The sequence below is a fragment of the Pyxicephalus adspersus genome, chromosome 5 (assembly GCF_032062135.1).
Source record: "Pyxicephalus adspersus chromosome 5, UCB_Pads_2.0, whole genome shotgun sequence".
Classification (NCBI taxonomy): domain Eukaryota; kingdom Metazoa; phylum Chordata; class Amphibia; order Anura; family Pyxicephalidae; genus Pyxicephalus; species Pyxicephalus adspersus.
Genome location: NC_092862.1, coordinates 115276436 through 115293034, shown reverse-complemented (window position 1 = coordinate 115293034; position 16599 = coordinate 115276436). Strand labels below are relative to the sequence as shown.

The window sequence follows — 16599 nt, the reverse complement described above, 5'->3', positions numbered from 1 at the left end:
TTAGCCTTTATTTGTGGTTATTTCTGCTAGCTGTAATCCAAGTCTTATTCTTAACAATACATCCCAGAAACCCTTTCATGGTCATGTCTGTGGCAGCACTTCTCTTCTATAAACTGGCTGTCTAGTATGCAGGTGGAACATCTCTGAAAATGGACCTTCAAAAAAATGAAAATTATGTTTTTTTTCTAATTTGATATTGGAAATTGTAAAAAAAAAACAAGTATGAGTTAATAAGATATAAACCTATTTTGCTGGGTTTTACTAAAAAAAAGGCAACAAAAACAATGATTCAGTTTTGAAAAATCTTAGGCACAGTGTGGTTGGTATTCCATTCATCTTAAAAGATTGAGCAGCATTCCACTGCTAGTAGTACATATGAAAAAGAGCATGATACTGAACTCTATTAATAAAACAGGGAATCTGACATTCCCTTGTGGCAATCTTCCAGATCCTTGTGTTTCAATGGAAATAATTGATTCCCACCAGGGAATGGTTATATTTATTAATAAACAAGATTTATATAACTCCAACATATTACGTAGCTTGTACATTAAATAGGGGTTGCAAATGACAGACAGTGACACATGAGGAGGAGAGGACCATGCCCTGAAGAGCTTACAATCTAGGAGGTGGTGGAAGTGTCACACAATAGGAGGGGGAGATAATTAGGGGTGGAAAGTAGTGCGTTTCAAAAGACAGAAGATGGGTGGGCAAGTTTGAAAAAAATGGGTTTTAAGAGCTCTTTTAAATGAGCAGAAAGTAGGGGGAAGCCGACCAGCACGAGGAAGACACCTTTTATTAGGATTTGGCCAGTGCTGCAGAAACATCACCCCCACCTGGTTGGGGAAGGAACAGAGACTTCTCCAGCGTCAAACTACTTTTGAACATCTGGTAGAACGATTGGTCAGTTGGTTCCAAGCCTGAACCGAAAGATCCCCCTGGGGAAAAAAAAAAGGTGTACATGAAAAAGTATTTTGTTAATGTGAGTGTGTGCAGTGTATTTTATGATTTCTTCTTATAAAAAATCATAAAGTCTACATTAAAGTGTTTGGCTCACCCATTCCTTCCAACACATTCCAGAGCTGGATCCCAATAATGTCTTCCCCAAATAAAAAAAATGCTGCCACAATGCTTCAGGATGTATCTCTGGGAACATGAATATGAAAAGATTATTTTAAGTTTCCAGTTATATATTTAAAGCAGAACTAAAAACAAAACTGAAAAAAAAATGACACTTTAATCCCGCAGGTTCGTCGATGGCGCTGGTCCTTCCCGCGATCCGGTCTTGCGTCATCACAGAATTCCTCTTCATCGCGGGGCTTCCTCCGCCATCTTCGCTTTTCCCTTCTGTCTTCTTTCTTCGTCACCCGATCTCGCACCTGCACAGTGCGAGATGACGTAGCCGCTGTGAAGAGGTAAAAAAAGACCCACGGCGCATGCATGAGATTTGGCATCTCTTTCCCCTACGAGGAATATGCCCCTTCTGCGCACGCCCGAGATCTTGAGCATGCTCAGAAGGAGCAACCAAGAGCCTCCTGGAATGTGTGACGTAGGTGTCCCAGGAAGCTCTGCACTCCCATTAAGTCTTGTGGCAATTAGGACTTAAAGCGGCAGTGCTACACCATTTTTTTTTAAAAGGATGTTGCACTTAAAAAAAATAAACATTTTTACTTTACATAGAAGGGTTGTCTATACCTCTATGTAAAATAAAAATGTTTACTTTACATAGTAAGGTAAACTTTAATTTAAAGGAATCATATACTATCCCATGGGGGAGACTTTGGGGCATATTTGGTAGCAATACTACATCCAGCCCACCGTCCTATCCTAGCTGAACACACCACCCATTTCCTACCCTCCTGCTTCCACACCTAATTCCTGAATAATTAAAGCGTACCTAAACTCAGAAATTTCACTTTACATAAAAGGGTAAACAACGAATGAATAGGAGCGCAAAGCCTCCCGGGATACCTATGTCACACTGCCTGGAAGGCTCTTGGGTGCTTCTTCAGTGCTTTTCGCGTAAAAAGAGAAATGTGCCGAACTCAGGCATGCGCAGTGAGATCGGCAAGTTTTTTCCATCCTATGTCACCTGATCTCGCACCTGGGTCGTGTGACGTAGCACGAGTAACCCAAAAAAGGAGAAGATGGCACCGCCTGGAACGCCGGCTCCGGGACAGATGCACAATGAGGGAAGGTGTGAATTTTTTTTTTTAGGAACTTTTCAGTTTAGTTTTTTTTTAATATAATACATTTTATTTTAATACACCCCACGAGACACACACTACAGACTGGAACCGGATATGTACCCTGCGGCTCCCATTCAGGGCTGCACAGTGACGTGTACAAGCCCCTTTTCTCTTTAGCAATTTGTGATTGGCCTAACCATTGCAATAACAAAAAAATATCAACAAACCCAGGAGTTTTAACTTTGCCACGCCCCCTGGGCACACACGATATTCAGATGACTGTGCGGCAAGCCCCGCCCTTCCACTGACGTCATGTTTGTGCGCTCGCCTCCTGTGTGCGTGCCTAGTTCCTGGTACCGGGAGCTCTTCTGGGGTGTTCGGTGTGTCAGGCGGCATCATGGCGATCTGCAGCTTCTTCCTAGAAGGCCGCTGTCGCTACGGAGACAGATGTTGGAACGAACATCCAAGAGGCGGCCGCCGACAGGAGCAGAACCGGAACCAGTACCAATACCAGCAGCCGCAGTACCAGCAGCCGCAGTACCAGCAGCAGCAGTACCAGCAGCCTCCAGGTCAGGGGAAGGGCAAGGCCTGGGGTTGTTTTTGCCCTGGGAGAGGGGGAGGGTAGTCATTCTGCACCGGAGGGTCCTGTAGTTCTTTCACAGAGATATCAATCATGTCATCTGTTTCATTGAGATTTTCTATTTATTATTAAACATTATTAGGGTGAGAACACTTTCTGCCCTGCAGTTCTTTCTCAGGGATATCATCTGTTTTATTGAGCCCCCATTTTTGGTTGAACCTGGAACTATTAATCGGGTGACAACACTTCATGTCCTGCAGCAGAATTACAGCAGCGTTGTCACTCTGTGGACTGAAATGTTAAACTGAATTTCTCGGTAATTTGTTTTGTAAGAGAGTGACAACACCTGCGAGGTTTATACTGTTCTTCAGGTCTCCAATAATTTGATTTGTTCTTCCTGTCCTACTGACAACCTTTTACCACACTGCAAGTGAGAACAGCACACAAAATCTCCTTTTAGTTGGTAAGGGGGACTGACACCACTGTCACATTTTAATTTCTGTCACATTATTATTCCCTTGTAGAGATTGCTGCATTTTCTGTCTGGTAGTTGTCATCAAGCAAAAGAAAATCACTGCAATGGAGCCCTGGATGACAAAAAAAAAGTTGTGTGTTCTAACCCTTCCCCCACTTCATCCAAAGCTAAAAATTATACTTCAAATAGGTTGGCAGTTCCAGACTTTAAGGCTGAACTCCAGGCAGATATAAAGGACACACATGACTGCAGCTCTGTAATATTGTACCATTAATGCCTTCCTTTGATTATGGCTGGGTCTATACGGACGTTTTTAAAAATTCATGTAAACATTCCTACTGCATTGTTATTAGCATTTTAAAGCTTGTCTTTTAAATGCTGGAAAACGTCTATGCCGCATTTATTTTTAATTCCTTTCCTCGTTTGAAGTCCTTATAAGGGTGATTTTCAGCGTTAACGTCACTTTTGATTTCTTTTTAACGTTGCAAGCAACATTATAGATAACGCTCATAAACGTGCCTCAAGGAAACATCCTGGTGTAGATTAGCCCATTGGAATGCATGGGAATTTCAGACATGGGCCTTTAAAGCCTCAGGTTAAACGCTGGGGAAAATGTCCGTGTAGACTAAGCCTAAAGCCTCTACATACCTGGATTTATTCTTCTATCTTTATCTGCAGTTCCTTTGCAGCAGGGCTGGAGAGTGGTTTCGCTTATTCTGATAGGAGGATAAAGCTTAGTGACGGAAATTAGTTTATTATTGTGTTGGTTTTCCTTTTTCTGTCCAGCATGGGCAAGGTGACGGGGATGCTTTAAAGAGAAAGTAAACTCAAAACTACCCAAAACAAAAAAAATACACTTACCTTCACTCCCACAGAGCAGTTGATCAGTCCAGAGGTTTCTTCCATTGGGTCCCGCGTCATCTCTTCTTTCGGGTTCTTCTTCACCCGTAGTTCTACGTCACCCGTAGTTTGGCATGCGCGGTGAGATCGGCAATTTTTTTCCTTTTGACAAAAGGGCTCCTTCTGAGCATGCCCAAGTGCCCGAGTGTTGCACTTAAAAAAAACAAGCAGAATTTTTACCTTACATAAAGGGGTTGTCTACCCTTTTATGTAAAGTGACAATTCTGAGTTTAGGTACACTTTAAGTGCTAGGGAATGGTTTGGTATTTCTTGGTCACACATGATAGGTTAGGGGCAGTTTGAAAAGCTTATGTTCCTGACTTACCAGTTCTAATGTATTTAGTGTAAAGATGCTCATGTGTTTTCTTCTAATTCTGTATGGCCCTGAAGGAGCTCTGTATATGCATTGAGAAAAAATTCTGGTTTTGGTCACAGATACAAGCTGCATGCCTTACATTTATTTCTGATTGTTTTCCAGCTGCTTCTAGACGATGGACATCCTCCAACCAGAGATACGTGCAGCCTTCCAACTTTTCCACATGGTCCAGGGATAACAACCAGGCCGCATCTCATTCTGATTTCCATGACAACAGAGGCAGAGCTCAGAATCCGGGGTCCTCTGCAGGACCCTTCTCCTCCCAGAATCGGTTTTCTAATCTGGCCTCCCAGGATCAGCCCAGAGAGATGCAATCAGACAAAGATGGAAGTATCTTGTGAGTTACTGTGACACCATTGGGCACGTTTTTTACTCTCTTCCTGTGACATGAAGGACATAGGACCCAACTCCTTTTTGGGTGGTGGGCCGCCCAGCTGCTGTGGTTATTCCACCCGGCACATTTTTAGCAGGCCTGATCAGACACCGGAGAGGTTGCTCTGCTCTCTCCGCTGATAAGAGCTGATTAGAGCCGGGCGGAGTGAGGGGAGCACAGCACAGGTATGAGGAGATCAGGACACAGGCTGCCCCTCCCCCTCTCATAGCTGTGCCGAGTCGTTTGAAAAGAAAAAAAATACACATCGTGTAAACAATGTCTCCGCCTAGTGGGCGCGTGTAATGACATCATCAGAGCAGTGTGTATAAATGCTGCGTGACACATTCCCCAAGCTCACAGTTCTCTGTGTATAAACCTTCATATCCCCTAAACTCCATGTCATAATGACTTGTAATTTTCAGGGTCCACAGGGAACACTTATGGTTAGCACCATTCACAATTTCAGCACCCCAGCTATTACAAATTCCATGATATGGGGATCAGAATTGTAAAATCTTGTGAAAATACAACATTGGGGTTGCAGTATAAAAAGCAAGTGTGTCTTGGAGTCCTAAATTAAAAATACAAATTGGGGACCCCTAGAGCCACTTACATGGAAAGGAACATTGGGGAAGGACCCCTACATTTTTTACTTATCCCTCACAAATCTATTAGCTGTCATAATATGTTACCCTGTCTGCTCTTCTTTAAACCCCAAATGCCGAAATGTGGGGGGGGGTGCGACACCTTTTGATTAAACACACACCGAGTGGCATCATTAATATATAAAAAAAACTCAACCAAGATAAACCCATTACCCTTGCATTCTGCCTGATGCATCTTAGTGGGGGGATGAACAAACAGCTGACATGACCTGGTGCTACCTAAAGGCCCATCAAGTTGTTTGGCTAATACCTAGGGCCTTGCAAATAATCATAAGCATTGAGAACAATACAAGGTACCAAAAGAAAAAAGTAGAATAATAAGGTACTGGAATAAGCACATTCTAAAGTATAAAAAGAAGGAAGGAGCCTTCAGGGAAGTGCCTAGGAAGAAGGGGCAGAGGGAACAGTCAGGCTGTTCCTGCGTCCAGAGCATTAGGGACTGCTAATGCTGTAGAGAAAGGAAGAAGCAGTCTTCTGTGAAATAATCTAACTAGGGTGACCTTGTGTAAACTTACATTTAGTGACAGAGATAGTAATACAAAACTGAAACTCTAACCCTTCCCTGCTTTACCTTTCACCAAGAAATGTCAGATTTTGTCTTATATTTACTGCTTTTTGGATTGCTTCCTAAATTTACCTCTAATTGCTTGTTGCACTGCAGGTCTTCTCTCCCTTCCAGATCCCTCTGGAAACAATCTGTCTTTTAGTAGTAAACATGCACAATGCGTATTGCAGCCAGAGACCATTGTTTTTTGTTTTGGAGCTGCCTGATTCGTGTAAACATTGATGTATGATTTATTCACTTTAGCTGAAACCATTCAGTCAGTGAGGGTAATTTTGTGTGAGCATGGCAACCTAAATCATATAATAGAGGGATCATGTGTCCTTTTAGGAAAGTTTGGATAATAAAGTGTTAAGTAGTAATTAACTCTATAACCATTTTTCTTCGCACAGTGAGGATATAAAACGTGATCTGGAATCATGGGAATCTTCTGGGCAGTGGATTTTCTCTACTTATTGTGTCATTAAGGATCCAAGAAATTTGTCAGGTATTCCATTAACTATATAATGGCTCCCTTTTTTTCTTTTTCTTTTTTCAATATACAGTAATAATATAGACCCGTAGTTCTTGACTAACCAATCCACATTCAGAAAAACTGGTAATCATATATTTCAATTGGTTCCCTCCATTACTTTAACTGAGGCATGTATTAATATTAATATGTAATGCTGATTTTGCTGCGTTTCGCTTTCAGTATCCAGTAATGCTTGTTTAGGTGAACAGTAGAATGGAGGATGGAGATTGGCTCATGGAAGTGGGGTATAGCCTTCCCCTTCTTACACCAACCAGGCCTAATCCACCGCACAGTTTTTCTCTCTAGTTGTGTGCGTTTGATGATTATTTACACTCCACCACTGCAAGTCCAGTATTTGGCTGAACACTTCTTTAGAGCTTATCTGCCTCCCCAGGAAACAGCCTGGGAAAAACCAGCAGAATGGAGGACTTGTGGTGGGGAAATGTAAACCATTGCAGAGTGGTGGTCAATCTGATCTCAGTAAGTAGGCAGCTGTTGAGGGGAAGGGTGGATTAGGTATGTCAGTGTAATGGGGGAAATAAGCAAATGTTTTGTTAAAGCGTACTTGTCTTTTGCTTTAGAATTTAATTCATTGGTTTGTGGTAGGTGACCAGCATATTTGCTGATTATTGCACATAATAATATAGAGTATTTTTATAGCGCCAACATATTACACAGCACTGTACAAATAAATAGCGGTTTCAAACGACAGACAGGTACAGACAGTGGCACAGGTGGAGCGTGGGGAAGCAGCATATAATAGGAGGGGGGAAGAGACAGAAGAAGACGGGTAGGCAAGTTTGAAGAGTTGGCAAACCTGTGTGCAGCCACCCTGCAGCGATGACCATTGAAAAGCCACTGATGTAACTCCTGCGTTGCCCAGACCGATCACTCCGGGGTTGTCTGGCATCTGGTCCCGCTTTGACCCGAAGCCGGCCCTCCAGGCACCGACATCTTTGTCTTCTCCTTCTGGTTTTTCGTCCTACATCACCCGTCCCAGGCTCGAAATCAAGTGACGTAGGATGAAAAAAAAATGGCGTTGTGGGGTTTTGTTTGTTTGTATTTTTTTTTTGTTTGTTTTGTAATTTTTTTTTAATCTTTTTTATGTTTGTATGCTACAGGGTTTGCAGACATTTCACCCGAAGAATTGCGCCTGGATTTTTATACAGCACGGGATTCTGGAAATATGCAAAACTATGTAAATAGATGTGCTAATTTTGTCAGATATTGGGGGGAGGGTAATGTACAGATAGCTTTGTTTTAGTCTCTTCTAAATGTGACAAATACAACTGATTTCTATATATCTTGAATTAAGAGGAAATTGTCAAGTTGCATACAGGCAAAACAATTTTTTTATTATGTGTGGGCACAGGTAATTTCTGTAAGAACCTGGAGGTAAATTGTGTTCTGTTACTGATTGATTAAGTCTTGCTGCAAACTTCCCTGCAGTGGAACCCCTTTAAAACCACTGTAGTGGGAAATTCCTTTGGTATGTAGTTAGCCACTTAAGATGAAACAAAACTTTGTCTGTCTGTACAAACTAAAGGTTATTTCATCCAAAATCTGTTAAAAATGTAACCTGTTTTGTTTTTTGTTGTTCTTCATACACTGGAGTCCTCATGGTTTTTGTTATTACTTGCTAGGTGAGTTCAGTACAGCAACTGGCCAGCCAGTGGAAACAAAGGGTACATGCGATTAAGAACACCAATATTTCATCTCAGTCCGCACTGGTAAATCAGTATATGTTGTATGACTTGATGTCTCCCTGCAGAAACACTTCTGTTCTTATGAGTACTTGATAGTATGATGTAAACTGTCTGAACCTATTTTATAAAATGTATTAATGCTGTTCTCCAAAGTAAAATACCAAGTTCTATCTGTGTTAAAAAAACATTGTTGTAATGCTTATATTGGGGTCCAGAGTTTACATTTTTATCTTGCTATAAAGCATAATTCTAGACTCCACCCCTGGAGAACCACCTGGAGGATTTTAAGTTATTTTTTGTTTATTTTTTCATAAATGAATTAAATTTATTTAATAACTATTATTATTAATAATATTAAAAAACAGGATTTATGTAGCGTCAACATTTAATGCAGTGCTGTACAATAAATAGGGGTTGCAAATGACAGATACAGGGGGAAGAGGGAGCCCTACCCTGAAGAGCTTACAATCTAGGAGGTGGGGGAAGTAACACACAATATTTATATTTCCTCCCCCCCCCCATATGCTTGGTTTATTTCAGTCCTCAGTGGACTGGTGTAATCTATATCCACCACAATACAGTGTTACAGGGCTCCATTTAAATGTTTAGGTCATTGTGGAGGCATAAATCACTTTAAGTGTGTTGTATGATCAGGCATGACTGAGAATTATGAATCTATCTTGTATCATGTATCTGGCCTGTTAAATGACTCTATTTGTTGAGAAACTTTGCTAAAATAATGTTTCCTGGTTATATATATTTATTCTTGGTCTTTTGTTCTTCAGATGAACGAGCTTACTAAGCCTGCAACTAGCTCAGCTACCACATTTGGAGGACAACAGAACTCTGCCTTTCCCACTGCCAGTAAGTTTCCATTGGGTGTTGCAAGTGTATTTTTTAGTTTGTTCTTATGCTATAAAGTAAACAAAAGTAGGTCCGTGCAAATTACATTAATGTATGTGGTTTTATTTGAAAAGACTCATAGGCTTTTCTTTGGAATTTCAACAGGGCACTAAAGCTACTGTTTAATATTATTTAGCTTTATGAAAAAGCTATAGTAATCTGGATGCTGGAAACCTCTTTAAAGATTGCATTTAGAAATAAACTTCTGAAAACCTGCCTATTTTTTTTAGTAAAATGAATATTTCAGTCTCCAGGGATTAAACCACATTTTATACCAAACTCCTAATTTCAAGCTATACTCTGACCCATTAAATACCCAAACCTTCATATATTTTATAAATCTAACCCTTAAACCTGATATATAGCATTCATTTGCTGTTAACGTAAAGCAGACAACTTCTAATAAGACTGTGTTGACTTTCTTATGCCTTACAAAGAGGTCAGCAAGTTTTTAAATTAATATTACGTAGAAATATTTAAATTTTCCACATGTTACCATTGCTCACATTCCTAATTCTTAGCCATGGTGAGGGTGACCTGTATGATCCTCCTTGGTAGATGAAAAATGGAAATCGATGCGTTTGTTGGAATGCTAAGTAAATACAGGAAAGGTTTACATACCTCTATTTTAAATAGGGTGTACAAGGTCTACTTGAAAGCTCAACTTCAACAAAAATTTTTTTCTATTCAATAATTTTTATTGAGGTTTTACATAATATCTAATGCAACAAAATAGAACAAATGAAACTATGTACAAAGAAGAAAAGTAAGAATATCCGAACAGATTTCTTTTGAAAAAGTTAGAACCCTGATCAGGTTTTTGCTTCTGTCTGGGCAAGAAACCCTTTTTCAGAACAGGAAGGGACACGCGACAACAAAAACCTGACCAAGATTCTAACCTTTAACCAATGGTCTAAATACATTTTTGTTCTGGTTGTCTGTGTTCCCATTGCAAAGAAGGGGACATCTCTGCAAATGAGACTGGAAATGGGAGAAAATGTCTACAATATGCAAAACATGGCAATAAAATAATAATACAACTAAAGAATGTTTCTAACTTATTCTCGCCTCCAAAAGAGAGGTTTTGCCTCAAATTGGAAGCATGTGAGATGATGTGCAAGCACAATCTGCATAAGTACACATAGCAGTACACATAGCAGACTTACCTGTATTATCATTGTAGGAATGACAGCTGTTGCAATGACAGGTCTCTATGTTCTCCCCATTGTCACTCTGCAGTGTTCTCCCCCGCCCTTATAGCCAGGTGCACCACCCAGCTGTTTTGGGTGGTTACTGAAGTCACAATTCAGGGGCAACCACCTGTCTACAATTTCTTCTCACCCGGTTTTAAAAAATTTCTGGGTTGAACACCGCTCTGACTCCGCTCTTATTGCTGCCACAACCTTTGACTCTTCTTCCAGACTGGGTGTCTCCTTTCCTCTGACACTCAACAACAATTGAACCCCCGTGTATACACGGTGAAGATGCAATATCTCAGCATTTGGCAGAACACATGAAGATGCCGGAAGTGTGCACTAAACATGTGCATAAGTTGGTGTTCACTAGGAAATTGCTAGAAAAAAAGTGAAAGTATTTTTGCATACGTAGCATACAAAATATCTTCTCCTTTTAACTCTCTACCCCTGTATACAAATTTGTCTGTTATCTGATGTTAATCCTTGATCTCTTATTTTGCAGGCTCTTCCACAAACAGTGCATTCCAGTCTGGTGTTAATTTCAGCTTTAAGTCTGATTCCCAGTATACTGCTCCTAGTGGAGGGAACCCTTCTAGTTTTCCCAGCACTTCAGGATTTGTCAACAAACCAGCATCTGGTTTCGGCAATGCAACAACAGTATCCCCGGCTGCATTTAGTTTTGCAGTAACGACTGCTTCAGATGGAGCATCATCAGGCTTCAGCAATGCAAAGGCAGTGACAGCTTCTACATTTTCCTTTGCACCAACCACAACTTCATCAGCTTTTTCTGGGTTTGCTGCAACCACAACTTCTCTGCCTGCAAGTACACCTTCTACTACCTCAGCGGTCTTTCAAGGGACAACAGCGGCTACTAGTTTTGGGCAAAGTGACACATCAGTCTTTGGAGGTGCTTCTGGCTTTGGTAATACACTGACATCAGGTTTTGGGTCAAAGACCAGTGCTGGGCCTAGTTTATTTGGAGCTGGAGCTGCAAGCTCTGCCCCTAGCATGCCATTTGCACATCCACCAGCTGCACCAGTAAATCAAGCAGCAAGTGTGACCACAACAGCAGAATCCATCAGTACAAATCCTTTATTCACACCACAGTCTGAACTCTCTGCCAATGAACTCGCACAGTTTAAAGCCAAGAGGTTTACATTGGGAAGCATTCCCCTGCGCCCTCCACCTTCAGATCTTTTAATTGTTTAATAACAAAGCTCCCATGTTTGAATGTGTAACAGTATATTTTATATATTAAAAAAACATTCATAAATCTATTTGTGTTTTATTCATTTTTTCTTCAAACAAATTCAGGGCCGAACATGAAGAAGCATTCATAAGTAAACTTTATTTTCTTTAAGCTGTGATTTACATGCACGAATTTTGAAATAACTTAAATGTAATTGCCGCTTAATAAGAATTGTTTGTTTTTACATAAAAGCTGAAACCTGACTAGTTGCACTTGGCGACTAGTACATCTGGGTTTGCTTTTTCTTCATTTTCATGAATTCGCTCCTATTGTGTTCTGACAGTTTTCTGTTTTGCTTGCCTGATTCTCAAAGTTTGACCTTAAGCTCAAAATCAAAATGTTGTTTTATCTCACTCGGTACATCAGAATGAGAGCAGGCGGCAGTTGCTGCTTTAGTCCAGTTATTTGATTAGCAGTCCTCGGTTTCCACCTGATGCATAGTTTGGAGCAGAATGGTTAATTGGTTTAGCTTTCAGGTATTAGACGTGCCCTGCTAGTCTCTGTGAGCCCTAATGCACATGCATCCCTTTGTATTCTGCCTTTCACTTAAGATGATGCAAATCTTCAGTCTAAAAAGTCGCTCATAGTGCAACTTTAGAGAATCCAAAGGAGGCATTTTTATTACAAGCTATAACTAATATTATGGTTGCAACTATTGGGCTCACTTTTCTTATTTAGTATTTCTTTGTGACAGAATGGATAAATGGTCCTGTGTGCTTTTTTGAATGTTATAATTTGTTTGCAAATAATGTGATTTGTGCATTTTCGGATTTTATTAGTACTTTTATTTGTTAAACTGCTTTTATGTTAACTTTGTGTATATATTCGTACGTTGGACCTGCTGATTTAGATTTTGTGGGACTTCCACATACAAAACCAAGTAAATCAATAATAAATAAATAAATATTGAAGTTGTACAGAGATTATCTGTCCCAAATTTACCTGCTGGATATCTTTCTACATATGACCAAGAAACTTAAAAACTGAACATATGGCGTAGAACAGAGCTAATTAAAATGCCCTGTATACATTTTATTATCTGCTCCACAGTAAGCAATCAAGTTGTATGGTTTATTTTCTGGGAACATTAACCAAGGTGCAGCAGTCACTAAGCGATGGTCCACGGCTCTGGCCGGTGCTCCCCCCAGCGGGATCAGGAGAAGGACCCCGCTGGGGGGGGGGTGCACTGGCCAGAGCCGTGGACCATGTCTCCCATATGCATTGCAGGCTCAGGGCGGTGGTCGGGTTGTGTCACAGGCTCAGACCTGCGATAGGAGAGTGGACAGGTTCTGGCATCATGTCACTCTGAGGGAAGTATCTTCCCCTTTGAGTGACGCATGGCTCACCGCGTGTGTTTATCGATCAGCCACTAGTTTCTTTAACCTTCCTATATACTTAGGGTCACTTACGACCTGTTTTCATTTTTTAAATTAATATAAGTACCACATAAATTTGTTTATTGCATCAAGGTTTTTTTTACTTTGTCAGGATCCTCTATGTAAACAAAATAAAACAAAAATAACCAGCTTCTATTATAAAATGCTGTGGTGAAAATTGTGACCTTTGTGTTGTTTAGGGTCTGCTTTGACCCGGTTATAATATAAGCTTATATAACAATAATTGATGCCAAAACTGAAATCATACACACACTAAAATGACCCTGGAATCACAAGGTTTGCTGTGATTAGAATAAGTGACATCAGGACATGTTTTGAATTGTTCATGCCATTGTCACTAAAAAAAAAAAAAGTCATAATTTCTATGACAAACCTTGAAGGAAAAAAAGTTGACACGTGGAATGACATTGATGAGGAATGCCTGGATGCTTTTATTGGTGTTCTTCTTGCTGGAGTGTACAGATCCTGTATTGAGGCCACTCATAGTCTCTGGGATGCACCATCAGGCAGAACAATTTTCCTGTCAACAATGTCACTTCCGACCTTTTGAATATCAAGAGTCCTCAGATTTGACAACAGAGATATTAGAGCAAAAGCTGACAAGACATCAGGCATGTCTGGGAGCGATGGGTGCAGCTCCTTCCACTGATGTTTCACCTTGGGCCTCAGGTGACAGTAGATGAACATTTTGTCCCTCTCCGTGGAAAATGCCACTTCCGGCAATACATACCCAGTAAGCCAGGCAAATACGGAATAAAAATCTGGGCAGCCTGTGATGCAAAAACAAGCTATGTGTGGAATTCTACAGATTTACAGAGGCAAACCTGCAAATGGCATCCCAGAGAAAAACCAAGGAAAATGTGTAGTCCTCGATATGACTACTGGACTACGGGGTCACAATATCAAGTGTAACAAATTTTTTTTTTACCAGCTATGACCTTGGCCAAGAACTTCTCAGGAGGAAATTTACCTTTGTAGGCACAATGAGAAAAAATAAACCTGAGCCTGAACTGGAGTGTGATACTTATGTCCACATTTCACAAAGATGCAGCTGTCATCAAGAATTGACAAAAAGCCCATACTTATCCTGGAGTACAATAAAAACAAAGGAGGAGTGGACAACCTGGACAAGCTGACTGCCACCTACAGACAATGACCAGGAGATGGCCAATGGTTGTGCTTTATAACATCCTAGATGTGTCTGCGTACAATGCGTTGGTGCTGTGGACCCACATCCACCTGGGGTGGAACTCAACCAAAAATAACCGGAGAATGTTTCTTGAAGAGCTAGGAAATTCCCTTGTCAAGGCGCGCATTGAGCAGAAGAAGCGGGTTCCCAGGGACCCCGTCGCTACAGCCTTTGTCAGACAGCTGCGGAGCTCGCCAAGCACTCTGCCCACGTCATCAACACAAAGAGCATCAGCACCAGAATCCTCAGTCAGCCCTGCCTCAGCATCAACCAGCACAGTCAGAACTCCATTGAATTCACCTGATTCTAAAAGAAAGAGGTGTCAGGTCTGCCCTAGCAATATAGACAGGATAACAAACACATTGTGCTTCCACTGCTAAAAATATTTATGCAAAGAACACACTAAAAGTTTCACTTTTTGCCACACATGCATCTAAACACACACATACATGCATGTTCTTATACAAAGAATTTCTATTGGTTTGATTTGCTTGATTGGTTGTTGTTTGTTTAACCTTGCAAATCTACATTTTGTAGTATTACTTGTTCTGCTTTTCTATTTTTGAAAGAAAAAACTTTTTTGGCCTTTTGTTGAAGTAAATATATATGGGTCAAAATTGACCTGAAACACCAAAGATGATGGTACTAGAGTTAATATTATTAACATAAAAAAAATATTTAAGAGATGTGTTTTAATACCCCTCAGTAATAGTAAGGTAACATAACAACCTTTTATTTACTTATATAATTCTCTTGAGGTTCATTCTACTATTTTTTTTATTATTTAAAACGAGAGGTATGCTATCAAAGTAAGGCCAAAGGGGTTACACCAAAAATATTAAAACTTATCTTTCCATGGATAAGGAAGCCTAACAAGGTAACTAAGAGGTAAGAAACAAGTTAGATGAAAAATAATTGTTTTGAAGGTAATTTATGGCTGATTTAAGACACGGGTCAAAACCAAAAGCAGGGTATGCTGCACTAGCTTACATGTTTTTGTATACCGCTGTCCAGTTTTCCTAAAGATGGCAGCATAACCCAAAGTTATCAATTTCCTTAATTAATACTCCCTACATCGAATTAAAGAGAAGCATTATATTGTAGGTTCTTACAAAAATCTTTTGTTACATTGCAATAACAACAGCAGAGACATCTGATACATTTTTTCTTTGCGACCACCACATCTGAAGCAAACTAAACTTTTAGTCCTTCACTTCTCATTGTATCTTTGCCCTTGCCATAACAACCAGGCTATTTATTTAATTATGATATGTTTATGGTGTGCCTATTTTTGGCCTATGGTGAACCCCAAGATAATATTGTGGTTCAGTTCAACCATTGATTACTATGTACTGTATTGAGCAGTTATAAGGCTCTAATTACTTTTTCTGACCACTAGTCTATATGGTGGCCCTTCATAATTGTTAAGTTTTATTATACATTTTATATACATGTTTATAAATACATTGTGCCAAAAACCCTGCTTAACTCTCTGTCTCTTTTTCTATGGTCTATCAGGCTATTTATTTACCTCTGAATGAGATACCATTCCATGGTTTTAATCAGGATTGGTTGTTGGTACTCCTTGATCTAAGCACAGAATTGACTAAGAGCTACCCTCCACACAGGACCTGTTCTCAGCATTGCTTTCTCCACCCTTATCTGGTTATATTGGGAATTGAGGGGTGGATTCTCAGATAAGGTGATCTAGACTTTATTGATATCCACGATACAGGGGTCTTGGATTTATTGAATTTTCTTTAAATTGCTGAATTTGGGTCTCCATGTGAGCCTATTAAGGGTTCAGACCCTGTAATCTCTGCTTTCTCAGGTCAAAGTTGGCCAACAAAGTCTCTTCTAATCCAGATTCTCAAACCCTGACTCTTGTTAAGAACCATGCCATATGCACACCCTGGATGTAGGAGTGCATATAAACGCCTACATTGGGGCTACTGGCACAATAAACCCAATTTTATTTGTGATTTAACATGGAGCCAAGAGGGGTAACAGCTTTATGAAGAACTAATGCCTTCTCAGTCATCCAAAAGCCACTACCTATGGAGATGAGGACATTTCCAACATGTGTGACTTTGGATTCCTGGGCAGCATTTTGCACTTGAATCATATTTAATAAAGCTTCGATGGCTTCACTGAATACCCTTGTGATGCACTGCATTAGCTTGCTTAACCTCCATTCGGTTCGGAAGAGCTTACTGTAAATGTTTAAATACTGAATGCAAAAAACATGATAATGCAAAAGCATTTGTAATTGCAACAATTTTCTGGGAGAAGTAGTGCATTTTCTGACATATATATATATATATA

At 40.2% G+C, this 16599-nt stretch overlaps 1 protein-coding gene and 2 long non-coding RNA genes across 4 annotated transcripts in view; 1 reads left to right on the top strand and 2 right to left on the bottom strand.

Annotated features, from left to right (window-relative positions):
* Positions 1 to 16599, bottom strand: part of LOC140331478 (uncharacterized) — a 276876-nt gene that overhangs the window by 116226 nt on the left and 144051 nt on the right. The window lies entirely within an intron of this gene.
* Positions 10 to 2535, bottom strand: LOC140331475 (uncharacterized). Of its 2 annotated transcripts, none has more exons than XR_011920937.1 (4): positions 2417 to 2535; positions 1058 to 1146; positions 793 to 938; positions 10 to 155 (listed from the first exon to the last, which is right to left on the bottom strand). It is a non-coding gene; the product is annotated as an uncharacterized lncRNA (long non-coding RNA). The 2 variants fall into 2 exon arrangements; XR_011920936.1 differs by lacking the exon at positions 2417 to 2535 and adding an exon at positions 2105 to 2309.
* On the top strand, positions 2587 to 11716 carry NUP42 (nucleoporin 42). The gene is made up of 7 exons (XM_072412522.1): positions 2587 to 2758; positions 4623 to 4857; positions 6513 to 6607; positions 7756 to 7832; positions 8278 to 8364; positions 9126 to 9204; positions 10942 to 11716. The coding sequence occupies exons 1-7, from the start codon at positions 2587 to 2589 to the stop codon at positions 11646 to 11648; spliced, it is 1452 nt and encodes a 483-aa protein (XP_072268623.1). The 3' UTR covers positions 11649 to 11716.